Source organism: Saimiri boliviensis, chromosome 6 (assembly GCF_048565385.1).
Source record: "Saimiri boliviensis isolate mSaiBol1 chromosome 6, mSaiBol1.pri, whole genome shotgun sequence".
Classification (NCBI taxonomy): domain Eukaryota; kingdom Metazoa; phylum Chordata; class Mammalia; order Primates; family Cebidae; genus Saimiri; species Saimiri boliviensis.
The window spans coordinates 73,712,778-73,734,556 of record NC_133454.1 but is presented as its reverse complement, the minus strand read 5'-3'; the positions used below and the strand labels follow the sequence as shown (position 1 = coordinate 73,734,556).

General features: G+C 47.9%; 2 protein-coding genes across 8 annotated transcripts in view; both read left to right on the top strand.

Moving 5' to 3' along the window:
• The window catches only part of NUP98 (nucleoporin 98 and 96 precursor), a 123,264-nt gene extending 115,220 nt beyond the window's left edge, over positions 1-8,044 (top strand). For all 5 annotated transcript variants that reach the window (XM_039470971.2, XM_074400995.1, XM_039470970.2 and 2 more), the window contains 3 exons: positions 1,304-1,458; positions 6,436-6,547; positions 6,678-8,044. In XM_039470971.2, coding sequence (XP_039326905.1) covers positions 1,304-1,458; positions 6,436-6,547; positions 6,678-6,895 — 485 coding nt within the window. In that variant the 3' untranslated portion in view covers positions 6,896-8,044. The remainder of the gene's footprint in view (positions 1-1,303; positions 1,459-6,435; positions 6,548-6,677) is intronic.
• Positions 8,045-8,123: 79 nt separating this feature from the next.
• CHRNA10 (cholinergic receptor nicotinic alpha 10 subunit) lies at positions 8,124-21,653 on the top strand. 3 transcript variants are annotated; one of them, XM_003923401.4, is made up of 5 exons: positions 8,124-14,605; positions 16,567-16,712; positions 17,146-17,300; positions 18,732-19,264; positions 19,900-21,653. In XM_003923401.4, exons 1-5 carry the CDS (start codon positions 14,545-14,547, stop codon positions 20,355-20,357), a joined length of 1,353 nt encoding a protein of 450 aa, XP_003923450.1. In that variant the 5' UTR covers positions 8,124-14,544; the 3' UTR covers positions 20,358-21,653. The 3 variants fall into 3 exon arrangements, with proteins under 3 accessions (XP_003923450.1, XP_039326899.1, XP_074257097.1); XM_039470965.2 differs by having other exon boundaries at positions 16,567-16,774; XM_074400996.1 differs by having other exon boundaries at positions 8,124-16,774.
• The last annotated feature ends 126 nt before the right edge of the window (positions 21,654-21,779 follow it).

Below are 21,779 nucleotides of genomic sequence, written 5' to 3'. Positions count from 1 at the left end.
AGGAGATTAATGCTGTTTTCATGCCTGCTAAAACATCCACCCTGCAGCCCATTGGTCAAGGAGTAATTCAGCTTTTAAACCTTATTATTTAAAAAATACATTTCATAAGACTATAGCTGCCTTAGGTAGCGATTTCTCTGATGGATCTGGGAAAGTAAATGAAAACCTTTTGGAAAGGATTCATCATTGTAGATATATTTGTGGGCAGGGTACAGTGGCTTATACCCATAATCCCAGCAGTTTGGGAGGCCAAGGCAGGCAGATTACTAGAGCCTCAGGAGTTCGCCACCAGCCTGGGCAACATGGTGAGGCCAGTCTCTACAGAAAATACAAATATTAGCTGAGCGTGGTGGCACATATCTGTATTCTCAGCTATTTATGAGACTGAAATTAGAGGATCACCTGAGCCTGGGGAAGTTGAGGCTGCAGTGAGCCATGATCATGCCGGTGCATTTCTGCCTGGGCAACACAGGTAGATGCTGTCTGGGTGGCTTGGGGGAAAAGAACAGCAAGATAACTAGAAATGGAGCCTGAAGATGTGACTGAACTGGTGTCACTCATGAGGAGTTGCTTTATATAGACAAGCAAAGAAAGTGGTTTCTTGAGATAGAATTTGTTCCTGGTGAAGATGCTGTGAATATTCTTGGAATGCCAGCAAAGGATTTGGAATATTATTTAAGCTGAGTTGATAAAGCAGCAGCTGGGTTTGAGAGAACTGACTTCCGTTTCTAAAGAAGTTCCACTGTAGGTAAAATGCTATCAAACAGCATGCTGTGCTACAGGGAAATCTTTCTTAAAAGGAAGAGTCAATTGATATGGCAAACTTCTCTGTTATCTTGTTTTAAGAAATTAGCATAGCCATCCCATCCTTCAGCAACCAACACCCTGATCAGTCAGCAGTCATCAGCATCAAGGCAAGACCTTCCACCAGCAAAAAGATGACATGCTGAAGGCTCAAGTGATTGTTAACATTTTTAGCAATAAAATATTTTTTAATTAAGGTATGTATGTTGGTTTTTAGACATAATGCTATTATTGCAAACTTAATAGACAACAGAAGTATACTATAAACATAACCAAACAACCAAAAAATTTACATGCCTTTGTTACGATACTTGCTTTATTGTGGTGTTCTGAAATGGAACCCACAGTATCTCTGAGGTATGCCTGTATGTGCTTTTAATTCTGAGGTCCAACTTTATTTATTCTGAGGTCCTTGCTTTCTGTCTTCCTGCCATGTCTTCTGTACTTTTAGAAACCATGCACTTGTGCAGACATTTTTCTCAATATTTTGTTTCTTCAGATGCCATCATTAACGAGAAATATGACTACCTAAAGGGGTTCTTGGAAGACTTGGCACCTCCAGAGCGCAGCAGCCTAATTCAGGATTGGGAAACGTCTGGACTTGTTTACCTGGATTACATTAGAGTCATTGAAATGCTCCACCATATACAGCAGGTATCTGAGATCCTGAAATTGCTGCCTGATTTTCCTTTTCTCAGGCCCTTAGGTCTTTAAAGCCCTCACAAGGCCTTAGTGTATACTTGAGAACCCATTGGCAGAGATAGTACTATAAAAGCAGGCAGGACATCTTGCCAAGGCTCATTTGAAATAACCATTTTGACAGCTGTATTGAAACTTAAAAACGCCTTTTTTTTTTTTTTTTGAGACGGAGTTTCGCTCTTGTTACCTAGGCTGGAGTGCAATGGCGCGATCTCGGCTCACCGCAACCTCCGTCTCCTGGACTCAGGCAATTCTCCTGCCTCAGCCTCCTGAGTAGCTGGGATTACAGACACGCGCCACCATGCCCAGCTAATTTTTTGTATTTTTAGTAGAGACGGGGTTTCACCATGTTGACCAGGATGGTCTTGATCTCTTGACCTCGTGATCCACCCGCCTCGGCCTCCCAAAGTGCTGGGATTACAGGCTTGAGCCACCGCGCCCGGCTTTTTTTTTTTTTTTTTTTTTTTTTTTTTTTTTTTTTTAAATATATAAGATGGGGTTTTACTATATTGGTCTGGCTGGTCTCTCCACCCTCAGGTGATCTGCCCACCTCGGCTTCCCAGAGTGCTGGGATTACAGGTGTGAGCCGCCGCACCCAGCCCTGAGAACACTTTATGTTTATTACCAACTAGTATTTGCAATAGACATTCCTGAGGCTTGTCCATAGACAGTCCCTTTCCCTTGTTCAGCCCTAGTTTGATTGAAAAACCCAAAGATGAGAGATTAAGAATGGAGATTTGATGAGGATCATTGTTTCACACATCATTTGGCATGTTTTAAAATTGCAAAATGGTTAATTTGGCAGGTTTTAAAGTTGCAAAGTGGCTAAGTCTTTATTAAAATGTCTTGGGTCAGTGTTTTTTTTTTGTTGTTGTTGTTGTTTTTTTTTGAGACAGAGTTTCGCTCTTGTTACCCAGGCTGGAGTGCAATGACGTGATCTCGGCTCACCGCAACCTCTGCCTCCTGGGTTCAGGCAATTCTCCTGCCTCAGCCTCCAGAGTAGCTGGGATTACAGGCACGCGCCACCATGCCCAGCTAATTTTTTGCACCTTTAGTAGAGACGGGGTTTCACCATGATGACCAGGATGGTCTCGACCTCTTGACCTCGTGATCCACCAGCCTTGGCCTCCCAAAGTGCTGGGATTACAGGCTCGAGCCACCATGCCCGGCTGTTTTGTTTTTTTTTTATAATTGAAACAGAGTCTTGCTCTGTCATCCAGGCTTAAGTGATTCTTACACCTCAGCCTCCCAAGTAGCTGGGACTATAGTGGTGTGCCACCATACCCAGCTAATTTTTTGCATTTTTAGTAGAGACAGTGTTTCACCACATTGTCCAGGCTGGTCTTGAACTCCTGGCCTCAAGTCATCAGCCTGCCTTGGCCTCCCAAAGTGCTGGGATTACAGGCATGAGCTACTGCACCCAGCCTTAAGGTCAGTCTTTGTAGTCATAAAATGGGTCTCCACTGCTTGCTTATGGTGCAAAAACCAAACTCATTATAATAAATATAGCATTTAAGTCCTTTTAGAGGCTTTCACCTTTCCAGCCTTACTCCTACCACTTATTTCACATTCCAGCCTTGCTGGCCTGCTGTACTCACACTAAATTACTTCTCATGTTTCTAACAAACCATATTATGTTCCACACTTTACCCAGCACACTTAAACCCATCCTTTAACATCTAGGTTGCTGTTAGCCCTACTTCTCCCTCCTTTTCCCCCAGAGATAATTAATTGCACTTTCTTATTTATTTATTTATTTATTTATTTTTGAGACGGAGTTTCACTCTTGTTACCCAGGCTGGAGTGCAATGGCGCGATCTCGGCTCACCGCAACCTCCGTCTCCTGGGCTCAGGCAATTCTCCTGCCTCAGCCTCCTGGGTAGCTGGGATTACAGGCACGCGCCAACATGCCCAGCTAATTTTTTGTATTTTTAGTAGAGACGGGGTTTCACCATGTTGACCAGGATGGTCTCGATCTCTCGACCTCGTGATCCACCCGCCTTGGCCTCCCAAAGTGCTGGGATTACAGGCTTGAGCCACCGTGCCCAGCCTTAATTGCACTTTCTTACTACCAAGATACTTAGTGCATTTTTCTATTAGTGTACATGTCAGACCATATTGTAGTTACTTATTCATATTTCCAGGTTGCCATAAGCCCCTTGTGGAGAAATCTTTTAAGGTTAGAGGCAATAGAGGCAATAGAGTATAGAGGTTAACAGCTCAAGTTCTGGAATTAGAATTATAATTTCAATTCATGGCTTCCAAATTCACTGGCTATGTAATCTTGTGCAAGTTAACCACCTCCTTTGTCTCTCATCTGAAAGAAAAAAGTTGGTGGGGTGGACAGTAGTACAGATTATAGCTCATATCTGACAGATTTTCACAAAGGTTTTTTTTTTTTTTTTTTTTGAGACGGAGTTTCGCTCTTGTTACCCAGGCTGGAGTGCAATGGCGCGATCTCGGCTCACCGCAACCTCCGCCTCCTGGGTTCAGGCAATTCTCCTGCCTCAGCCTCCTGAGTAGCTGGGATTACAGGCACGCGCCACCATGCCCAGCTACTTTTTTGTATTTTTAGTAGAGACGGGGTTTCACCATGTTGACCAGGATGGTCTCGATCTCTCGACCTCGTGATCCACCCACCTCAGCCTCCCAAAGTGCTGGGATTACAGGCTTGAGCCACCGCGCCCGGCCAGATTTTCACAAAGGTTAAACAAAATATACTTAAAAAGTGTTTAACATAGTACCTTTCATGTACTAAATACTTTTTTTTTTTAAGGCAGAGTTTTGCTCTGTCACCCAAGTTGGAGTGCAGTGGCACAATCTCAGCTCACTGCATCTTCCATTTTCCATCTCCCAGCTTCAGACAATCCTCCTGCCTCAGCCTCCCAGTAGCTGGGATTACAGGTGTGTGCCACCACACCCAACTAATTTTTATTTTTAGTAGAGATGGGGTTTCACCATGTTGGCCAGGCTGCTCTCAAACTCCTGTCCTTAAATGATCCACCCACCTTGGCCTCTGCTAAATGCTTGATAATTGTTATCTATTATTATCCTTATCAAAGTTTCAACTCCTAGTATAGTGCCTGGCACATAATGGGCATAATTCAATGTTTGCCGTACTTTTAGTATGAATTAAGAGCATAATTTCTGAATAATCACTTGAAGAAACCACTTTCTCATTGAATATTGAATAATTCATTCACACAACCTATTAATCAGAACCCACTGTGTGCCAGGCACTCTAGTGGGTTTGGGGAATATAAAGGTAAACAGTATGTGTTTCTGCCCTTACCAAAGTGAAGATTTGGTGGGGGAGATACATACAAGTAAAGCAGCAATTACTGTAGCATGATAAGTATAGGGATTAAACAAAGAGTACTGTCAGTATGCCAGCACATAGCTGGATGTGGTGGTGCATGCCTGTAATCCTAGCACTTTGGGACTCTGAGGTAGGAGGATTGCTTGAGACCAGCCTGCACAGCATAGTGAGACCTCCCTTCTCCAAAAAATTTTAAAAAAACATCTCTTGTTGGCCGGGCGCGGTGGCTCAAGCCTGTAATCCCAGCACTTTGGGAGGCCGAGGCGGGTGGATCATGAGGTCGAGAGATCGAGACCATCCTGGTCAACATGGTGAAACCCCGTCTCTACTAAAAATACAAAAAAGTAGCTGGGCATGGTGGCGTGTGCCTGTAATCCCAGCTACTCAGGAGGCTGAGGCAGGAGAATTGCCTGAACCCAGGAGGCGGAGGTTGCGGTGAGCCGAGATCGTGCCATTGCACTCCAGCCTGGGCAACAAGGGCGAAACTCCGTCTAAAAAAAAAAAAAAAAAACATCTCTTGTTATATAAAGCCTCTCTAGTATTATCTTGTTCTACTTCTCCTCCTTACCCCACATGTTACCATGTAAATCTCCTTTAAATTACCACCTTTCGGGGTTTTAGTTGTTCTCTTTGCCTGGAAAGCTGAACCCTCTCCTTGTTACTCGGGTCTCAACTTAAATATGACCTCCTTAAAGAAGCGTCTCTTATCCTCCAGTCTCAAGTAGCCATCCAGTTTCTCTCTGCCACATCCACCTGTTTAAATTATCTGCATGGCTTGTGATTTTTCAGGATTTATTACTGTTTCATATTTTATTGTTTCTTTTCTTTTCTTTTTTTTTTTTTTTGAGACGGGGTTTCACTCTTCTTGCCCAGGCTGGAGTTCAATAGCGCGATCTTGGCTCACTGCAACCTCCACCTCCCAGATTCAACTGATTCTCCTGCCTTAACCTCCCAAGTGGCTGAGATTACAGGCATATACCACCATACCCAGCTAATTTTGTATTTTTAGTAGAGAAAAGGTTTCTCCATGTTGGTCAGGCTGGTCTAGAACTCCCAACCTCAGGGGATCCACCTGCCTCAGCCTCCCAGAGTGCTTTGGGATTACAGGCATGAACCACTGTGCCCGGCCTTATTGTTTATTTTCTATTAGTTTCCTGAGAGCAAATAACTTGTCTTGCTCTTGATCCTCACCCCCACACCCAGCCTTTTTGGTGTTTGAGAAAGGGCTATAAACTTGGAGTCAGAGAACCTAAATTAAATATTGGTTTGGGCTGCATTTTTTACTTCCTGTGTGCTCTTAAGAAGTCATACTATCTCTCTGAACCCAATTTATCTTGATTTTTGGTGCTGTGTTAGAGCTTGCTGTGTGGTTCAGGACCTCAAGACTTTCCTAGTCCACAGCTGTGTATACTGTGTTACCTTCCTCTTGTGTATTGCTGCATGATTAATGCCTTGTCCTCCGCTAGATGGTGGTGGCTTGGCCCTGTGTCATCTTCTTGGGTCTTCCCCTCCCTCATCTCACTGTTGTTTCAAGGTTTTGTATAGAGTCTATAGGTGGGATTGGAGTGATAGGAACTCCTCTTGTGTTAATTGGCTTCTCTGCTTCTTTGTAGGTGGATTGCTCAGGTTATGACCTGGAGCAGTTACACATCAAAGTGACTTCACTGTGCAGTCGGATAGAGCAGATTCAGTGTTACAATGCTAAGGATCGCCTAGCTCAGTCGGGTAAGCCTCTAGCCTCCCCACTCTTTCTGCCTTCTTGCTTTCTGTTTTTATGGTTAATACACCCCACCCTCAGTACCTACCACCCGTCTCCCGACCCATTCTCAGTGCTTACTCTACTTTTTCTCTCTAGACATGGCCAAACGTGTGGCCAACCTGCTGCGGGTGGTGCTGAGTCTGCATCATGCTCCTGATACAACCTCTGACTTGACACCAGACCCTCAGCGAGTCCCTTTGCGCCTCTTGGCTCCCCACATTGGCCGGCTCCCCATGCCTGAGGACTATGCCATGGATGAACTGCGCAGCCTTACCCAGTCCTATCTGCGAGAACTGGTTGTGGGGAGCCTGTGAGCCCCAGGCTCTTTCCATCACACTCACATGCCCGTTCACACTCACCACACAGAGGTTTCCTGCCTTGTTTAGATTGGCACCGTTTACCATTCTCTGGGTTGACTATAGAATCTACCCTCCCTCCCTGCTGCCACAAGCAGCATCCTACACTTGTTCAGGGCTTTTCTTAATACTGAACATAGCATAAGGGCTTCTGGAACCCAGAAGAGGAGACAAGTCTCCTTTTACCATGCTGAAGACCATTCAGTGTTTTTCCTTTTAAAAAAATGATCAATAAAGCTCTTTTGGCAGAATCCCCCAAAGAACCAGGGAATCCTTTTTCACCCCTAGCCATTCTGGATCTTGTGACCCTCCATGCCAGCTACCCTATTCCTACCCTGGCCCTTTTATACTAGGACTCCTTAGGGGGAGTGAGACAGATGATAATGGATTCTTAACAGATGAACTATCCACAGAAGGAAGAGGGATCCCCTCTCTTAAGTAATTGGTTAGTTAACACTGAATTTTGAAGTCAAAGGAGGATTCGCCTGAGTTAGGAAACAGAATGGGATCTTTCTGACACGCTTAGGGCAGAAGTGAATGCCTGCCATGGACGGGTTGATCTTCAAGGCTGGTTTTGTTTTTGCCTTTAATGTTCCATGAACACCATACCTTTGCTACTACCATGTGCAGGAGCCCTTGGTCACATGTGACATGTCTCTGGGAAGCTCCCAGAATTTGGTTTGGTCCCTGGTTTTCAGTCATCTTGCTGAGACTGTCTGGATTTGCTTGAAGAGTTTGGATAAAAAATGGCAGGTTGGGTAACCCTCCCTGTTCATCCCATGTTAGCTCCAGAGCATTTTCCACTCGCCGTCTACCCTTCCAGAAGCAACAACAAACCATGACTGAGGCAGACATGGAGTTGGGTGTTAGGGGCAGGCAGAAGGCCTTTGCTACACTGCTGACAGCTATAGGGAGCCCCAGGTAATAATGACATGAGATAGCCAGTGTTAGGGCTCTCAGGCAATATGGCCATACCTGGGTCTTTATGCATGAAGATTATGTAAAGGTTTTTATTAAAAAATATATATATATAAATAAATGATCTAGATTATTTTCCTCTTTTTCTGAAGCTACTTTCTTAAATAAATAAATAAAATGTTTACAGCATTCCTGGTATTGGCTTTCCCTTTGTATTTTTGAGCCTTCTTGCCCTGAGGATCTTTATGGTGGCTTTGTTTGATTTAGCCTGTTTTTGAATTTGCCTTTAAATGGCCATGAGTTGAAGAGAGAACAATTTGGTGGTAAACTGAGGTACAGATTAGCCGAATGGCTAGATTTATAAGGGCAGATTTAGGGGTAAGGGAGTTGATTATTGATTAATACTGATTGCTGTACATATATTTATGCATGTAGATTCCCAGGTCTCAAATTGCCCAATAGAATATACCATTCAAAGCCTCCTCACTCTTCTACTGTAGTGGTTTTTGTTTTTAAACCTTGAATGACATTTCACCTTTCTAAATCTAGATTCCCTTTTGTAAAGGGGATAATGATCCTTGATGTTACTTCACAGGGCTGTTTTCAAGAGGAATCAATTGAATAGCGTAAGTACTATTCCAGATCTTATTTTGATTTGTCAAGCTAGAGATGTGAGCAAATTCCAATTAAGATTAAACCAAAGACATCTGAGACTTTGAGGATTCAGGAATGAGAAAGCAGAGTGGGTCAGCTCTGTGGCTGGAACTTCTATTTAACTTAGATGCATCAGGACAAGAGTTACTCAGCTGGAATTCCCTTCACTATTGACTCATAATGTAAACCTAGGTGAGTCACAGAGCATTATAGTACTCTTCAACAAAGAACTCCTGAGCTGGTTTCCTTACCAGAGGAATATTTCAAAAAGTGAGTTTGCTATAGAAATGATTAGCTCTTAGAGATGTTAAGAACTGTGGGCCAGCAGCAGTGGCTTCCAGCAAAGAACTCCTGACCTGGTTTCCTTACCAGAGGAATGTTTCAAAAAGTGAGTGTGCTTATAGAAATGATAAGCTCTTAGAGATGTTAAGAACTGTGGGCCAGCAGCAATGGCTCACACCTCTTTTCCTAGCACTTTGAGAGACCAAGGTGGGAGGAGGTTTGAGGCCAGGAGTTCAAGACCAGACCAAGCAACATGACAAGACTCTCTCTCTAAAAAGAATAGTTGGGCATGGTGGTGTGTGCCCATAGTCCCAGCTACTCAAGAGGCTAAGGCAAGAGGATCGCTTGAGCCCAGGAGTTGAAGGCTGCAGTGAGCCATGATCGTGCCACTGCACTCCAGCCTGGGCAAGAGAGCAAGAGAAAAAGGTTCTCAATCAGAAATTTATCACAGAAGCCATGTAGCATAATAGAGAATATTAACTTCCAGTTCAAGTTAAGGATGATGAACAATCTCTTCTACATTCCAAAATTGCTTTGAAATAGTAAAAAATATTTTCATTTCTAAAATGCTCAAAAACATAAAACAGGAACCAGTTACCTCAAGATTTGATAGATCTGTGGAATCTACAACATCCAGATAATTTATTTTCTCAGCAGAACCCTGAAATAATTCCAAAATGGATATTAACAGGTCTGGAGAATTAAATGTTAGAATAGCTTAGCAAAGGCCCGCAGAGTAGCTGCTCTTTTTAGATGTTTCATCTTTAGCTCAGTTTTGTTCATTCGTGTATTTCCAGAAAATTGTCTCAGATTTTTTGTTATTCAAATAACCAGTTCTTAGACTTATTAATCAATTTTACTGGGGTTCTGTATGGTAATTACTAACCTCTGCTTCAAATGTTCATTTCTTAGGCTTTCCTGAGCATTTGTTTAAACCTTGTATTGTTTGGGTACGATGGCTCACGCCTGTAATCCCAGCATCTGGGGAGGCCAAGGAGGGAGGATCCCTTTAGCCCAGGAGTTTAAGACCAGCCTGGGCAACATAGGGAGACCTCATCTCTTCAAAAAAATGAACAAAAAATAGCTGGTTGGTATGCACCTCTAATCCCAGCTACTCAGGAGGCTGAGGTGGGATAATGGCCTGAGGCCAGGAGGCAGAAGTTGCAGTGAGCTGTGATTGCAGCACTGCACTCCAGCCTGAGCAACAGAACCAGACCTTCATATGTTTTTGCAGAGTCAGGCTGGTCTCCAACTCCTGGGCTCAAGCAGTTCTCCTTCCTTGGCCCCCCGAGGTGCTGAGATTACAGTTCTGAGCCACTGTGCCTGGCCTGTTTCCTGATCTCTTATTTTCTTTATTTTTGTCTCCTTGGGTTGCATTCTAGGTAATTTCAGATCTATCTTGGAATTCATTGGTTATCTCTCTTCAGCTGTGTCTAATCTGCTATTTTAATATTTATATTATTAATTTTCATTATTAATTTTCATAAGTTACATAGTATTAAATCATACTACACATAATGTATTTATTTTTATTTTCTTTTTGAGACAAGGTCTTGCTCAGGCTGGAGTGCAGTTGGATGATCACTATTTTGTTTTTAAAAGATGCAATGTGCCGGGCACGGTGGCTCAAGCCTGTAATCCCAGCACTTTGAGAGGCCGAGGCATGTGGATCACAAGGTCGAGAGATCAAGACCATCCTGGTCAACATGGTGAAACCCCGTCTCTACTAAAAATACAAAAAAGTGGGCCGGGCGCGGTGGCTCAAGCCTTTAATCCCAGCACTTTGGGAGGCCGAGGCGGGTGGATCACGAGGTCGAGAGATCGAGACCATCCTGGTCAACACGGTGAAACCCCGTCTCTACTAAAAATACAAAAAACTAGCTGGGCGTGGTGGCGCAGGCCTGTAATCCCAGCTACTTAGGAGGCTGAGGCAGGAGATTTGCCTGAGCCCAGGAGGCGGAGGTTGCAGTGAGCCAAGATCGCGCCATTGCACTCCAGCCTGGGTAACAAGAGCGAAACTCCGTCTCAAAAAAAAAAAAAAACAAAAAAGTTAGCTGGGCATGGTGGCGCGTGCCTGTAATCCCAGCTACTCAGGAGGCTGAGGCAGGAGAATTGCCTGAACCCAGGAGGCGGAGGTTGCGGTGAGCCGAGATCGCGCCATTGCACTCCAGCCTGGGTAACAAGAGCGAAACTCTGTCTCAAAAAAAAAAAAAAAAGATTACATAGAATGTATATATCAAGGTGGAAAGAACTGGCATCTTACAATATTGAGTCTTCCTACCCATGAGTGTTATATCTCTCTCTACTCATGTAGCTGTTTTTAAACATTATCTTTCATCAGAATCATGAGGTTCTCTTTATATAGATCTTGTACGCATTTTTTTTTTGCCCACCTGCAACTGTCTTGATCAAGTTATATATATTCATTCTTAAGTATTCTTTTTGGTGCTAATTAAAATGGCAGTGTGTTTTTTATTTTTGTTTTGTTTTTGAGGCAGAGTCACTCTGTTGCCCAAGCTGGAGTGCAGTGGCGTTGAAGCAGGAACGGCGGGGAACAAACCTCTGGAACAACAAACTGAGGAAGGAAGTGGCTTTTTATTCGGCCAGGGGCTGCTCGGGGTGGTGGGGGAGGGGTGGTGGCTGCAGCCTCATTCACCGAGCCCCTGGAACTGCAGCTTCTCTCCCCTTTAATAGGCTTATGCTAAAGGAGAAGCTGGGGCGGAACTATGTCATTGTCCATTTGCTGGATTTCCGACCTTACAGTCTTTTGACTTCATTGATTTGCTAATTGATAACGCAGCTCCAGGTGGAGGGGGACAGCAAGGGAAGGGGGCTTACAGAGACCAAACAAAAGCAGCAAGCTGTTGGCAGAGGTGTTTCCTGGAGGGAGCCTGGTCTGTGGAGATGTGGGGGCATGACCCAGTGCCTGGCTCCAGCTGGCAGAGGTAACATTCATTTGCAGCTCTTTCAAGGTTAGCAGATAGCAGAGATGCTGGGAACTAAAGAGGGAGTCATTTTTCCAGCTCGGTATTTTATTTCATTTTTTTTTTCCTTCTTCACCCTCTTTCCCTTCTGGAAAGAGGGAAGGAGGAGGTGAAATTGAAGGAGGTGAAGGGGTCTCCCCTCTCAGCGTGGTCTCGGCTAACTGCAACCGCCACCTCCCGGGTTCAAGCAATTCTCCTGCCTCAGCCTCCCATGTAGGTGGGACTACAGATATACGCCACCACGCCCGGCTGATTTTTGTATTTTTAGTTAGAGACGGACGGGGTTTCATCATGTTTGCCAGGGTGGTCTCGCTCCCGACCTCAGATGATCCATCCACCTCAGCCTCTCAAAATGCTGGGATTATAGGCTTGAGCCACTGCCTCTGGCCAGCAATGTGTTTTTAATGTGGAATTCTAATCGTTCGTTGCTGGTATATAAGAAAACAGTTGGGCTGGGCGCGGTGGCTCACGATTGTAATCCCAGAATTTTGATAGGCCGAGGCGAGTGGATCACCTGAGGTCAGGAGTTCGAGACGGGCCTGGCCAACATGAAGAAACCCCATCTCTACTAAAAATACAAAATTTAGGGGGTTGTGGTGGCAGGCGCCTGTAGTCCCAGCTACTCGGGAGGCTGAGGCAGTAGAAGTGCCTGAACCCGGGAGGCAGAGGTTGCAGTGAGCTGAGATCGAGCCAAAGAAAACAATTGGCTGGTATTGAAACCCCGTCTCCTAAAAATACAAAAATAATCCCAGCTACTTGGGAGGCCGAGGCAGGAGAATGGCTTAAACCTGGGAGGTGAAGGTTGCAGTGAGCTGAGATCATGCCACTGCACTCCAGCCTGGTGACAGAGCAACACTCCATCTCAAAAAAAAAAAAGTTAACAAAGATAGTTTTATTTCTTCCTTCCCAACCTTTTACCTTCTTTTCTTGTCTTACTGAACTAATCAGGGCTTCAATATGATGTTGAATAGGAGTGGCAAGAGGGGGACATCTTTATTCTAATTTTAGGGAGAAAAATTGTAGTTTCTCACCATTAAGTATACCCTAGCGGTAGGGTATTTTGGTAGTTGTTCTTTAGCAAGTTAAGGACAGTTCCCCTCTACTAGTTTGAATGAGTGAATGTTGGATTTCTGAGGCTTCCGTTTGAAATCATGTGAATACTTGGGTGACACCCAGAGGGAAATGTTAGGAAGGTGGTTGGAGATAAGCATAGTATCTAGGAGAGGGAACTGAGTCAAGAAAGAGCAGGGAATCACTGGCATATCCACAATGCCCAAAGTCATGGCTATTGACATTATTGCCAGGGAAGTATGTGCTGCTGCTGCTGCTGTTGATCAGGCAGCTGGTTAACTTGACCAAAAGCAATCAACATTCTGTGCACAACAAATACCTGTGACTCTAAAAGTGTGTTCCTGAGGATAGCCTGACTACCTCACTGGGACCACAGTGTAAAGACTGTTGATGACTTGCTGTACCTTAGGCACTCTGCTAGACAGTTCTTCGCACTATCAGGTTATCTCACTTGATCCTTGCAATGTTCAGGATGAGCACTGTTAATCCCATTACCCAGATTGAGAAAACTGAAACCCAGAGAGTTTCAATATCCTACCCAGGTGAGAGTGCTCATAAGACACGGCTGAAAGTGACTCTGAAGCCTGTGCTTGCCTTGCCACACTGCCCACAGTGTTTGGGCAAGGTGAAAAAACTGAGGCTCAGATGGAAATGACTGCAGGGAGTCTGAGGAGAGGATGTGGGCTCCATCTTCTGCCCCGTTGAGTCACCTGGAGTGGCCTGAGGCTCAACACCACTCCCTCTAGGAGGAAAGGGCTTGCTTGGCCCAAAGCGCCTAGCCTGGAGTGTCTAGTCCTGCACTTCGAGAAGAGGTGTAGGTCTAAGGAGAACCTCCACCTCCAGAATTCAGGCAATGGTGGCTAAGATGGGAGGACAGTTACCCATCCACTGACCCTGGCCCCTCACACTCTGAAGCCCTGGTCTTCCACATGCCCTGACCCAGCATACCTGTACTCTCCAACCCCCGAGGGTGGGCCTGAGCTGAGTTTGAGTCTGTGTGCTGCTTTACAGTGTTTGAATAATTCAAGCCCCAGAGGCCTGAGGTGTCAGTTTTCGTTGCTCTGTTGTCATGGGCACAGGTGTCTCAACACCTGTGTAATGCACATGTGTAATTAAGCTAATGAAAGGACAGAGAGGGAGTGGTGCCGTCCTGTGCCTTGGACTCCTCTAGGCTGATCAAGGGAAGTCCCTGGTCCCTGTTCTGCTGAGAGAGCAGCAGGCTCATCCAGAGTCCAGGTGTGGGGAATGGAAGAAGGAAGGAAGGAAGGAAGGGTGAAACAGAAGTAGTAGAAAGGGATAGAGAGTGGAAAGAGGTGGACAGGGGATAATCAGAGTCAGGGAGGCAGAGAGACCAAGAAAATTACATAGGGAAGGACAAGGAAGCAGAGACAGAACAAAAGCAAAGTGGGTGGGGAGCATAGGAAAGGGCAGGCAGAGGCCAGAAGAAGCAAGGCCCAGCAGAGAAGAAGAAGGACCAAGCGCTCAAGTCCAGGGGCAAGCACCAGTTGGAGGATCAGAAGACTGGAGGGGCTGCAGGGTGCCTTAGAGGGTGGCTGGACCCGCCAGAGATCTCAGCCTTACTTCTGACTTCTAGGTACGGTCCACACCATCCTTGCCAGCTGGGCCTAATTTTGCCTTAGGTCTGGCCAGAAGGCCTCACACCCAGAGACCTGCCCCACTTCCTACTGTGGCAAGGCCATGGGGCTCCAGAGCCACCACCTCAGCCTGGGCCTTCTGTTGCTGTTTCTACTCCCTCCAGGTATGAAGCTCAATACCCCAGCCCTGGCCTCTCCTGGCAGTGCTGCTTTTCCCGTCCTCCCCAAATCCCTTTCCATGTGGTCTCTCTTGTCTTCCTCCTCAGTACCTGTTCTGAGAGCAAGCTCTCTATTCAGGGAGTGTAGAGGAGAAGGGTGCTGAAGATGGTGAGAGGAGACTTGCCTGGCTGGGGTGGGAGCAGTGAGCAGGGAGACTCCAGAGACAGGGCCGCGAAAATCAGAAGGGCCAGATGCTGAAGGGCCTGCCAGCCAGGCCAGGACTTTCTCTTGCAGACAATGGGGAGCACTGAAATGTTTCAGTCACATCCTGGCCTGGTCAGATGTGCATGCTTAAAAGCATGGTCTATGGGCATGGAACAGGTAGGGAAAGGTGAGCCTCAGGGAGGGGATGGCAGTAGAGGAGCCTGGCCTGGAGGGGAGAGGATGGACTCAAGATAATGTTTAGCGAAATCTGGAGGATTGGATCTGACAGTGATCTGGAGATTGAATGGATTCTCCAGGGAGGAGGTGGGAGAGGGAGAAGGGAGGGATAATTCCCAAAATTCCAGTTGAGGTCACTAGTCCAGCTGAGGGCATGCTATTTGCTAAGATAGGGAACATGGGATAAGAAGCAGTTTTCGGCCGGGTGCAGTGGCTCATGCCTGTAATCCCAGCACTTTGGGAGGCCGAGGTGGGCGGATCATGAGGTCAAGAGATCAAGGCCATCCTGGCCAACACAGTGAAACCCTGTCTCTACTAAAATACAAAAATTAGCTAGGTGTGATGGTGCACGCCTGTAGTCCCAGCTACTTGGGAGGCTGAGGCAGGAGAATTGCTTGAAGCTGGGAGTTGGAGGTTACAGTGAGCAGTGAGCTGAGATCGGCCACTGCACTCCAGCCTGGTGCCTGGCGAAAGAGCGAGACTCTGTCTCAAAAAAGAAGAAGTTTCAGAGCATAGAGGGAAGAACTGAGTTCGTATTTTGTTCCCTCAGAGTTTACGGTGCCTGTGGGAAACCCAGGAGTAGACTACTCTATTTGGATCTGGAGCTCGAGAAAAATCTGGGATAAAGAAAAAGAAGGGAGCCAAGGACAGGATTCTCAGGAACAATCTTTAGTTCTGGGATTGAAGACAGTGTGTGTCAGGAAAGCCTAGGGAAGTGTGTTTTCAGAAGGAAGGAATGTTCCATCATGTCAGAAGTTTTGAAAAAACCAGCTTGAGATGGAGAAGTGGAAACTGTAAGATTATTTGAAAGAAAGGAGAGGCAGACCCAGGGTCAGGTTTAGCAAGTTTATTTAACCTGCCAGCCTGTCTCACCACAGGCAGTGAAGGCAGCCGCCTGGCTTACAGACTATGGGGGTTATATAGGGGTTTGCAGGCAGTCGGGTACTATTCTAATAAAAACTGTATTCTGGTTCTTAGGGCCGACATCCCTTCACTGGGGTCAACATCTTGGGTTTGAGAGCCACGTGCGACCACATCCCAAAATCTAGGTGCCCTGTTTACAAGTCCTGAGGCTGTTTCTGTTATAAGCTTGGCTTAACAGGGGAGAATGGAGGGGGTGGGCTATGGGCCCTTGTTACAAACCTAACAGAAACAGGTTTGAGAGAGACTGGAGAGGGCAGAACAGTGGAGTTCAGAATCCCTGGGTGAAAGTCTATACTCTTGTGGCTTATTTGGGTTGCTCCGGCATTTGTGGAGAGGCAGGCAGACTCTAGGTCCTTGGAAAGGGAAGGGTGGAGGAGAAATTTGTCAGCCTGGTGCCAGAAGATACGACCAGTTCACTCCATGGCCTTTACCTCATGTGTCCCTGCAGGCAGGCCAGGGAGAAACTAGAGCCACAGCCAGAGCAAGAGAGGACAGACACCAGGAGGGCATTCATAAGGACAGGGCCCTGGCAGTGGAGGGTGGGAGCAGAGGCCCCAGGACTAGGGCCTGGGATGGACAACCCTCCTTACTGCCCCTCCAGAGTGCCTGGGAGCTGAGGGCCGGTTGGCTCTCAAGCTGTTCCGTGACCTCTTCACCAACTACACAAGTGCCCTGAGACCTGTGGCAGACACAGACCAGACTCTGAATGTGACCCTGGAGGTGACACTGTCCCAGATCATCGACATGGTGCGTTGTGGTGGTGATACAGCTGCGGAATCTTAGCTGTCTCAGTGTCAAGAAATGAAGGGGTGAGAGACTGGGATTCTTCTCCATGGAATCCCTTTTCTGTAGATATTAATATTAACAACAGTAATGGTTACTAACTGTGGGGTACTGACTGTTGGGTGCCTACCTTGTACCCAACATTTTGCACACTTGAACTTACTGAATCCTTGCTAAGCAGGGATTCTTGCCCCATATAACTGCTGAGGAAACTGAGGCCCAGAAGAAAGAAGAGCCCACTAAGGTTACATGGCAAGGTCAGGCCTGGGTGGGAACTGGACAGTATGGACAGGTTGGGTGTGTGGGTGCTGACCAGAGCCCTGCAGGTGAGTGTGCACAGACAGGGCAAGATATACATATACATGTCCACATCTCTGCCATTCCTTGCCCCCACTAGGATGAACGGAACCAGGTACTGACTCTGTACCTGTGGATACGGCAGGAATGGACAGATGCCTACCTTCAATGGGACCCCAATGCCTATGGTGGCCTGGATGCCATCCGCATCCCCAGCAGTCTTGTGTGGCGGCCAGACATCGTACTCTATAACAAGTACTGCCTATCCGGGCCCCTCCCCTCTCCTACCCCTCTCTAGACTTGCCCTTAGCCCTGGGTGTGCACTGATGCCCTCTCCCTACCACCTGACCCAGTTGCCATGCTGCCCTGGAAGCTTTCCCCCAGGACCCTTCTAAGCTGCCCGGCACTCACAACCCCTCCATGGCACCCCCACTTTAGGCCGTCCCAGACCAGCCCAGGCTGAACATCTGCTGGGAACCTACTGTGTGGTCCAGGGCAGATGTCTGAATCACAAGGGCCTCTCTAGGGCACACTTTTAGCTCCAGGTCTCTCAGGGCTCTCTCAAGAGCCTGTCTAAGGGTCTCTTTCCTTCAGGACACAACCCTCTGGAACACTGCTTTATTGTCTCTTTGATCAGTTCCTTGTCTCTCAGCCAACATATTGCTCTGCATATTTTCTCTGGGAACTTCTCTACAAGTTTTGCAGATGGCCCCCAAGGGAAGTCACTGTATGGCCTAGAGGTACCTCTGGGTTCTGCAGAGGCCCTTTTTTTTGAGACAGAGTCTTGCTCTATCGCCAGGCTGGAGTGCAGTGGCGCAATCCCGGCTCTCTGCAACTTCCATTTTCCAGTTTCAAGAAATTCTCCTGCCTCAGCATCCTGAGTAGCTGGGACTATAGGCATGCACAACCACGCCTGGCTAATTTTTTTGAATTTTTAGTAGAGACGGGGTTTCACCATGTTGGTCAGGATGGTCTCGATCTCTTGACCTTGTGATCCGTCCGCCTCAGCCTCCCAAAGTGCTGGGATTACAGGCGTGAGCCACGCGCCTGGCCTGCAGAGGACTTTTTATACATCCTCTAGCTCTAGCTAGTCTGTGTCCCTTCTGGGCCCTTCAGGCACCACCCCTTCTAGGCCTTGAAAGGTAGTGGGTCTCTCTAGGTACACTTCACCCTCTCTGTAGCTTTGTTCTGAAAACAAAAATAAAATTAACGAAAGAAAAGCAGAAGTTTATTAACCTGCTGTACCCCTCACAGGAGAGGCCTTAGTTCAAAAGTATTTTTCTCTGAAGGCAGCAGCTTAGGGGCCTTGTTTAAATAGAGATTCAAGAAAGAGCCAGTAAGCTGTAAATAGTGGCAAGACAAAGGAGAGGGCAGTTCCAGCCTTTAAAGGGCAGGAAAACGTGGGAAGAGGGTGAAATCTGTTCCCAGATTCCTCTGGTGCCTGCTGGTGCCCTTTGGATAAGCAAGTGCTGTCTCCAGCAAGGAAGGGCTGATGTCCTGCCATCAGGCCAGCAGAGGGTGGGGCCGGGTGCTCCCCTGCGTTGTGAGTGTCTCAAACTTAACCAGCCTCAATATTCTGGGGAGAAGTTTTGGTTTCCGTCAGCCCCTGGGGGTCTGCCGTGGGCTCCCGGCCGGCTGCTCCTCCGGCAGAACAGCCTGGGTGAGCCCCGCTCCGCCTGTTCACAGGGCGGATGCGCAGCCTCCAGGCTCCGCCAGCACCAATGTGGTCCTGCGCCACGATGGCGCTGTGCGCTGGGACAGGCCGGCCATCACGCGCAGCTCGTGCCGCGTGGACGTGGCGGCCTTCCCGTTCGATGCCCAGCGCTGCGGCCTGACGTTCGGCTCCTGGACCCATGGCGGGCACCAGCTGGATGTGCGGCCGCACGGCGCCGCCGCCAGCCTGGCGGACTTCGTGGAGAACGTGGAGTGGCACGTGCTGGGCATGCCGGCGCGACGGCGCGTGCTCACCTACGGCTGCTGCTCTGAGCCCTACCCCGATGTCACCTTCACGCTGCTGCTGCGCCGCCGCGCCGCTGCCTATGTGTGCAACCTGCTGCTGCCCTGCGTGCTCATCTCGCTGCTCGCGCCGCTCGCCTTTCACCTGCCCGCCGACTCGGGCGAGAAGGTGTCGCTGGGCGTCACCGTGCTGCTGGCGCTGACCGTCTTCCAGCTGCTGCTGGCCGAGAGCATGCCGCCGGCCGAGAGTGTGCCGCTCATTGGTGAGCAGCTGGGGCACAGGGTGGGAGGGGGGCGGTCACGATGCACGGGGGGGTCCCCAAGGGTAGGGCCTCGACTGGGCCTGGGTCTGCGGAGTAGCCCCGCTTCAGAGCGTGAGAGAGGGGCGTCCTGGGAACATGTCCTGATTTTCAGACTGAGAGGAAAGGATTAGATGGTAGAACAAGGCCTACTTGTTGGTGGAACATCAGAGCCTACTAATAGGCAAAATCTACTGAGTGCTCGCTGTGTGCCAGGCACTTAACCTTTATTAACTCAGGTAAGCATCACCACAAACCTAGGAAGTAGGCCCTCTGGTTATCTCCATTTGTACAGAAACGATGTGTATCTTGCCCCAGCTCATGCCCATCATTATTTGAGAGCAGGACTCTTCTGGATTGTGTATGAGTACAGCCTGCAGCAGTAAGGGGAGCAATTAGGGAGCAGTAGCTTCTGATGACCCACATGTAGGAATGAAAGATGGGAAGAACTAGGCCCCTACCTCCTTCCTGCTTCCATCCATGGGGAGAGCCTTATGCTGGGCTTATTTCCATTTGTGCAGAGGAAATAAGCTTTTGCAGAGGAGGCTCAGGATCCACAGGCTTTTGTTTTGAGACTCAATTGGCTCTCTCTCTTGCAGGGAAGTACTACATGGCCACTATGACCATGGTCACATTCTCAACAGCACTCACCATCCTTATCATGAACCTTCATTATTGTGGTCCCAGTGCCCACCCAGTGCCAGCCTGGGCTAGGGCCCTCCTGCTGGGACACCTGGCACGGGGCCTGTGTGTGCGGGAAAGAGGGGAGCCCTGTGGGCAGTCCAGGCCACCTGAGTCATCCCCTAGCCCTGAGCCTCCTGAGGGAGGGGCTGGCCACCCAGAGGGCCCTTGCCATGAGCCACGGTGTCTGTGCCGCCAGGAAGCCCTGCTGCGCCATGTAGCCACCATTGCCAATACCTTCCACAGCCACCGAGCTGCCCAGCGCTGCCATGAAGACTGGAAGCGCCTGGCCCGTGTGATGGACCGCTTCTTCCTGGGCATCTTCTTCTCCATGGCCCTGGTCATGAGCCTCCTGGTGCTGGTGCAGGCCCTGTGAGGACTGGGACTAAGTCACAGGGATCTGCTGCAGCCACAGCTCCTCCAGAAAGGGGCAGCCACGACCAAGTGGCTGCTGGTCTTTAGGCCAGCTAGTCTCTCCCCACTACTCCTAAGACCCTGGACACTTGACTTCACAATCCACAAGGGAGCACTCATTGTCTACACACCCTAACTAAAGGAAGTCCAGAGACCTAATTCCAAAAAAAGAGGAACTCTACAAAGGCATTGTCACAGAGTACAGCCTTGGAGGCACAGAATTGTTGGTGCTGTGTATTTGAGCTGTCCGTGGTGAGCATGCTGGTTATTTTGATAAACAGAACTGCCACATTTCCTGTCTTCCTTCCTAGGTGACTGCTTTGCAGGGCCTTGGCTCTTACCTTTCCCTGCCTAGGGGCGCAGGGAAAAGGATTGGGGGTTCTCAGTCTAGTTTCCAGATAGGAGGCCCTATGGACATTTGGCCCCAAATTCCCAGTTCAATAAAGTAAGCGTGTACCTAGCACCTCCTCGATATCCTGTATTACCCTTGAGGTCTGTGGTGGTGGAAGCTGGGGGTCCAGGTCTGTCTGTACTTCAGGCCTGTCTCATGGCCGCTGGTGCAAGTCCTGGAATTCAATGCCTGAGAACCTGAAGTTCTGATGTCCAATGGTAAGAGAAGGATGTCCCAGCTCTAGGAAAGAGCATGAATTTGCCTTTCTCCTGCCTTTTTGTCCCCTCCATGCCCTCCCACATTGAGACTGGAACTTACCCACTCAGTCCACCAACTCACATGCCAATCTCCTGTTGAAAACTCTCAATGATACATCTAGAAAGAATGCTTCCCCAGCTGTCTGGGTATTAGTGGTGTCCATGATGGTGGGTTATCATATCTTATGAATGCCACTGTCACTAAAGTTGGTATATTACTCCCCACTGATAAATTGGACTAACTTAAAAAGAAAAAAAAATTTAGGCAACCTGGGCAAGATAGGGAGACCCTGTTTCTACAAAAATACAAAAATTATGGCTGGGTGTGGTGGCTCACGCCCGTAATCCCAGCACTTTGGGGGGCCAAGGTGGGCAGATCACAAGGTCAGGAGTTCAAGACCAGCCTGGCCAATATAGTGAAACCCTGTCTCCACTAAAAATACAAAAAACTAGCCAGGTGTGGTGATGGGCACCTGTAATTCCAGCTACTCAGGAGGCTGAGGCAGGAGAATTGCTTGAACCCAACAGGCAGAGGCTGCAGTGAACCGAGATCACAACACTGTACTCCAGCAACAACAGTGAAAATCCGTCTCAAAAAAAAAAAAGTAAAGCCAGTACTTTGGGAGGTCAAGGCAGTAGATTACCTATTACCTGAGTTTGGGACCAGCCTGACCAACATGGAAAAATACATGTCTGTACTAAAAATACAAAATTAGCTAGGTGTGGTGGCGATTGC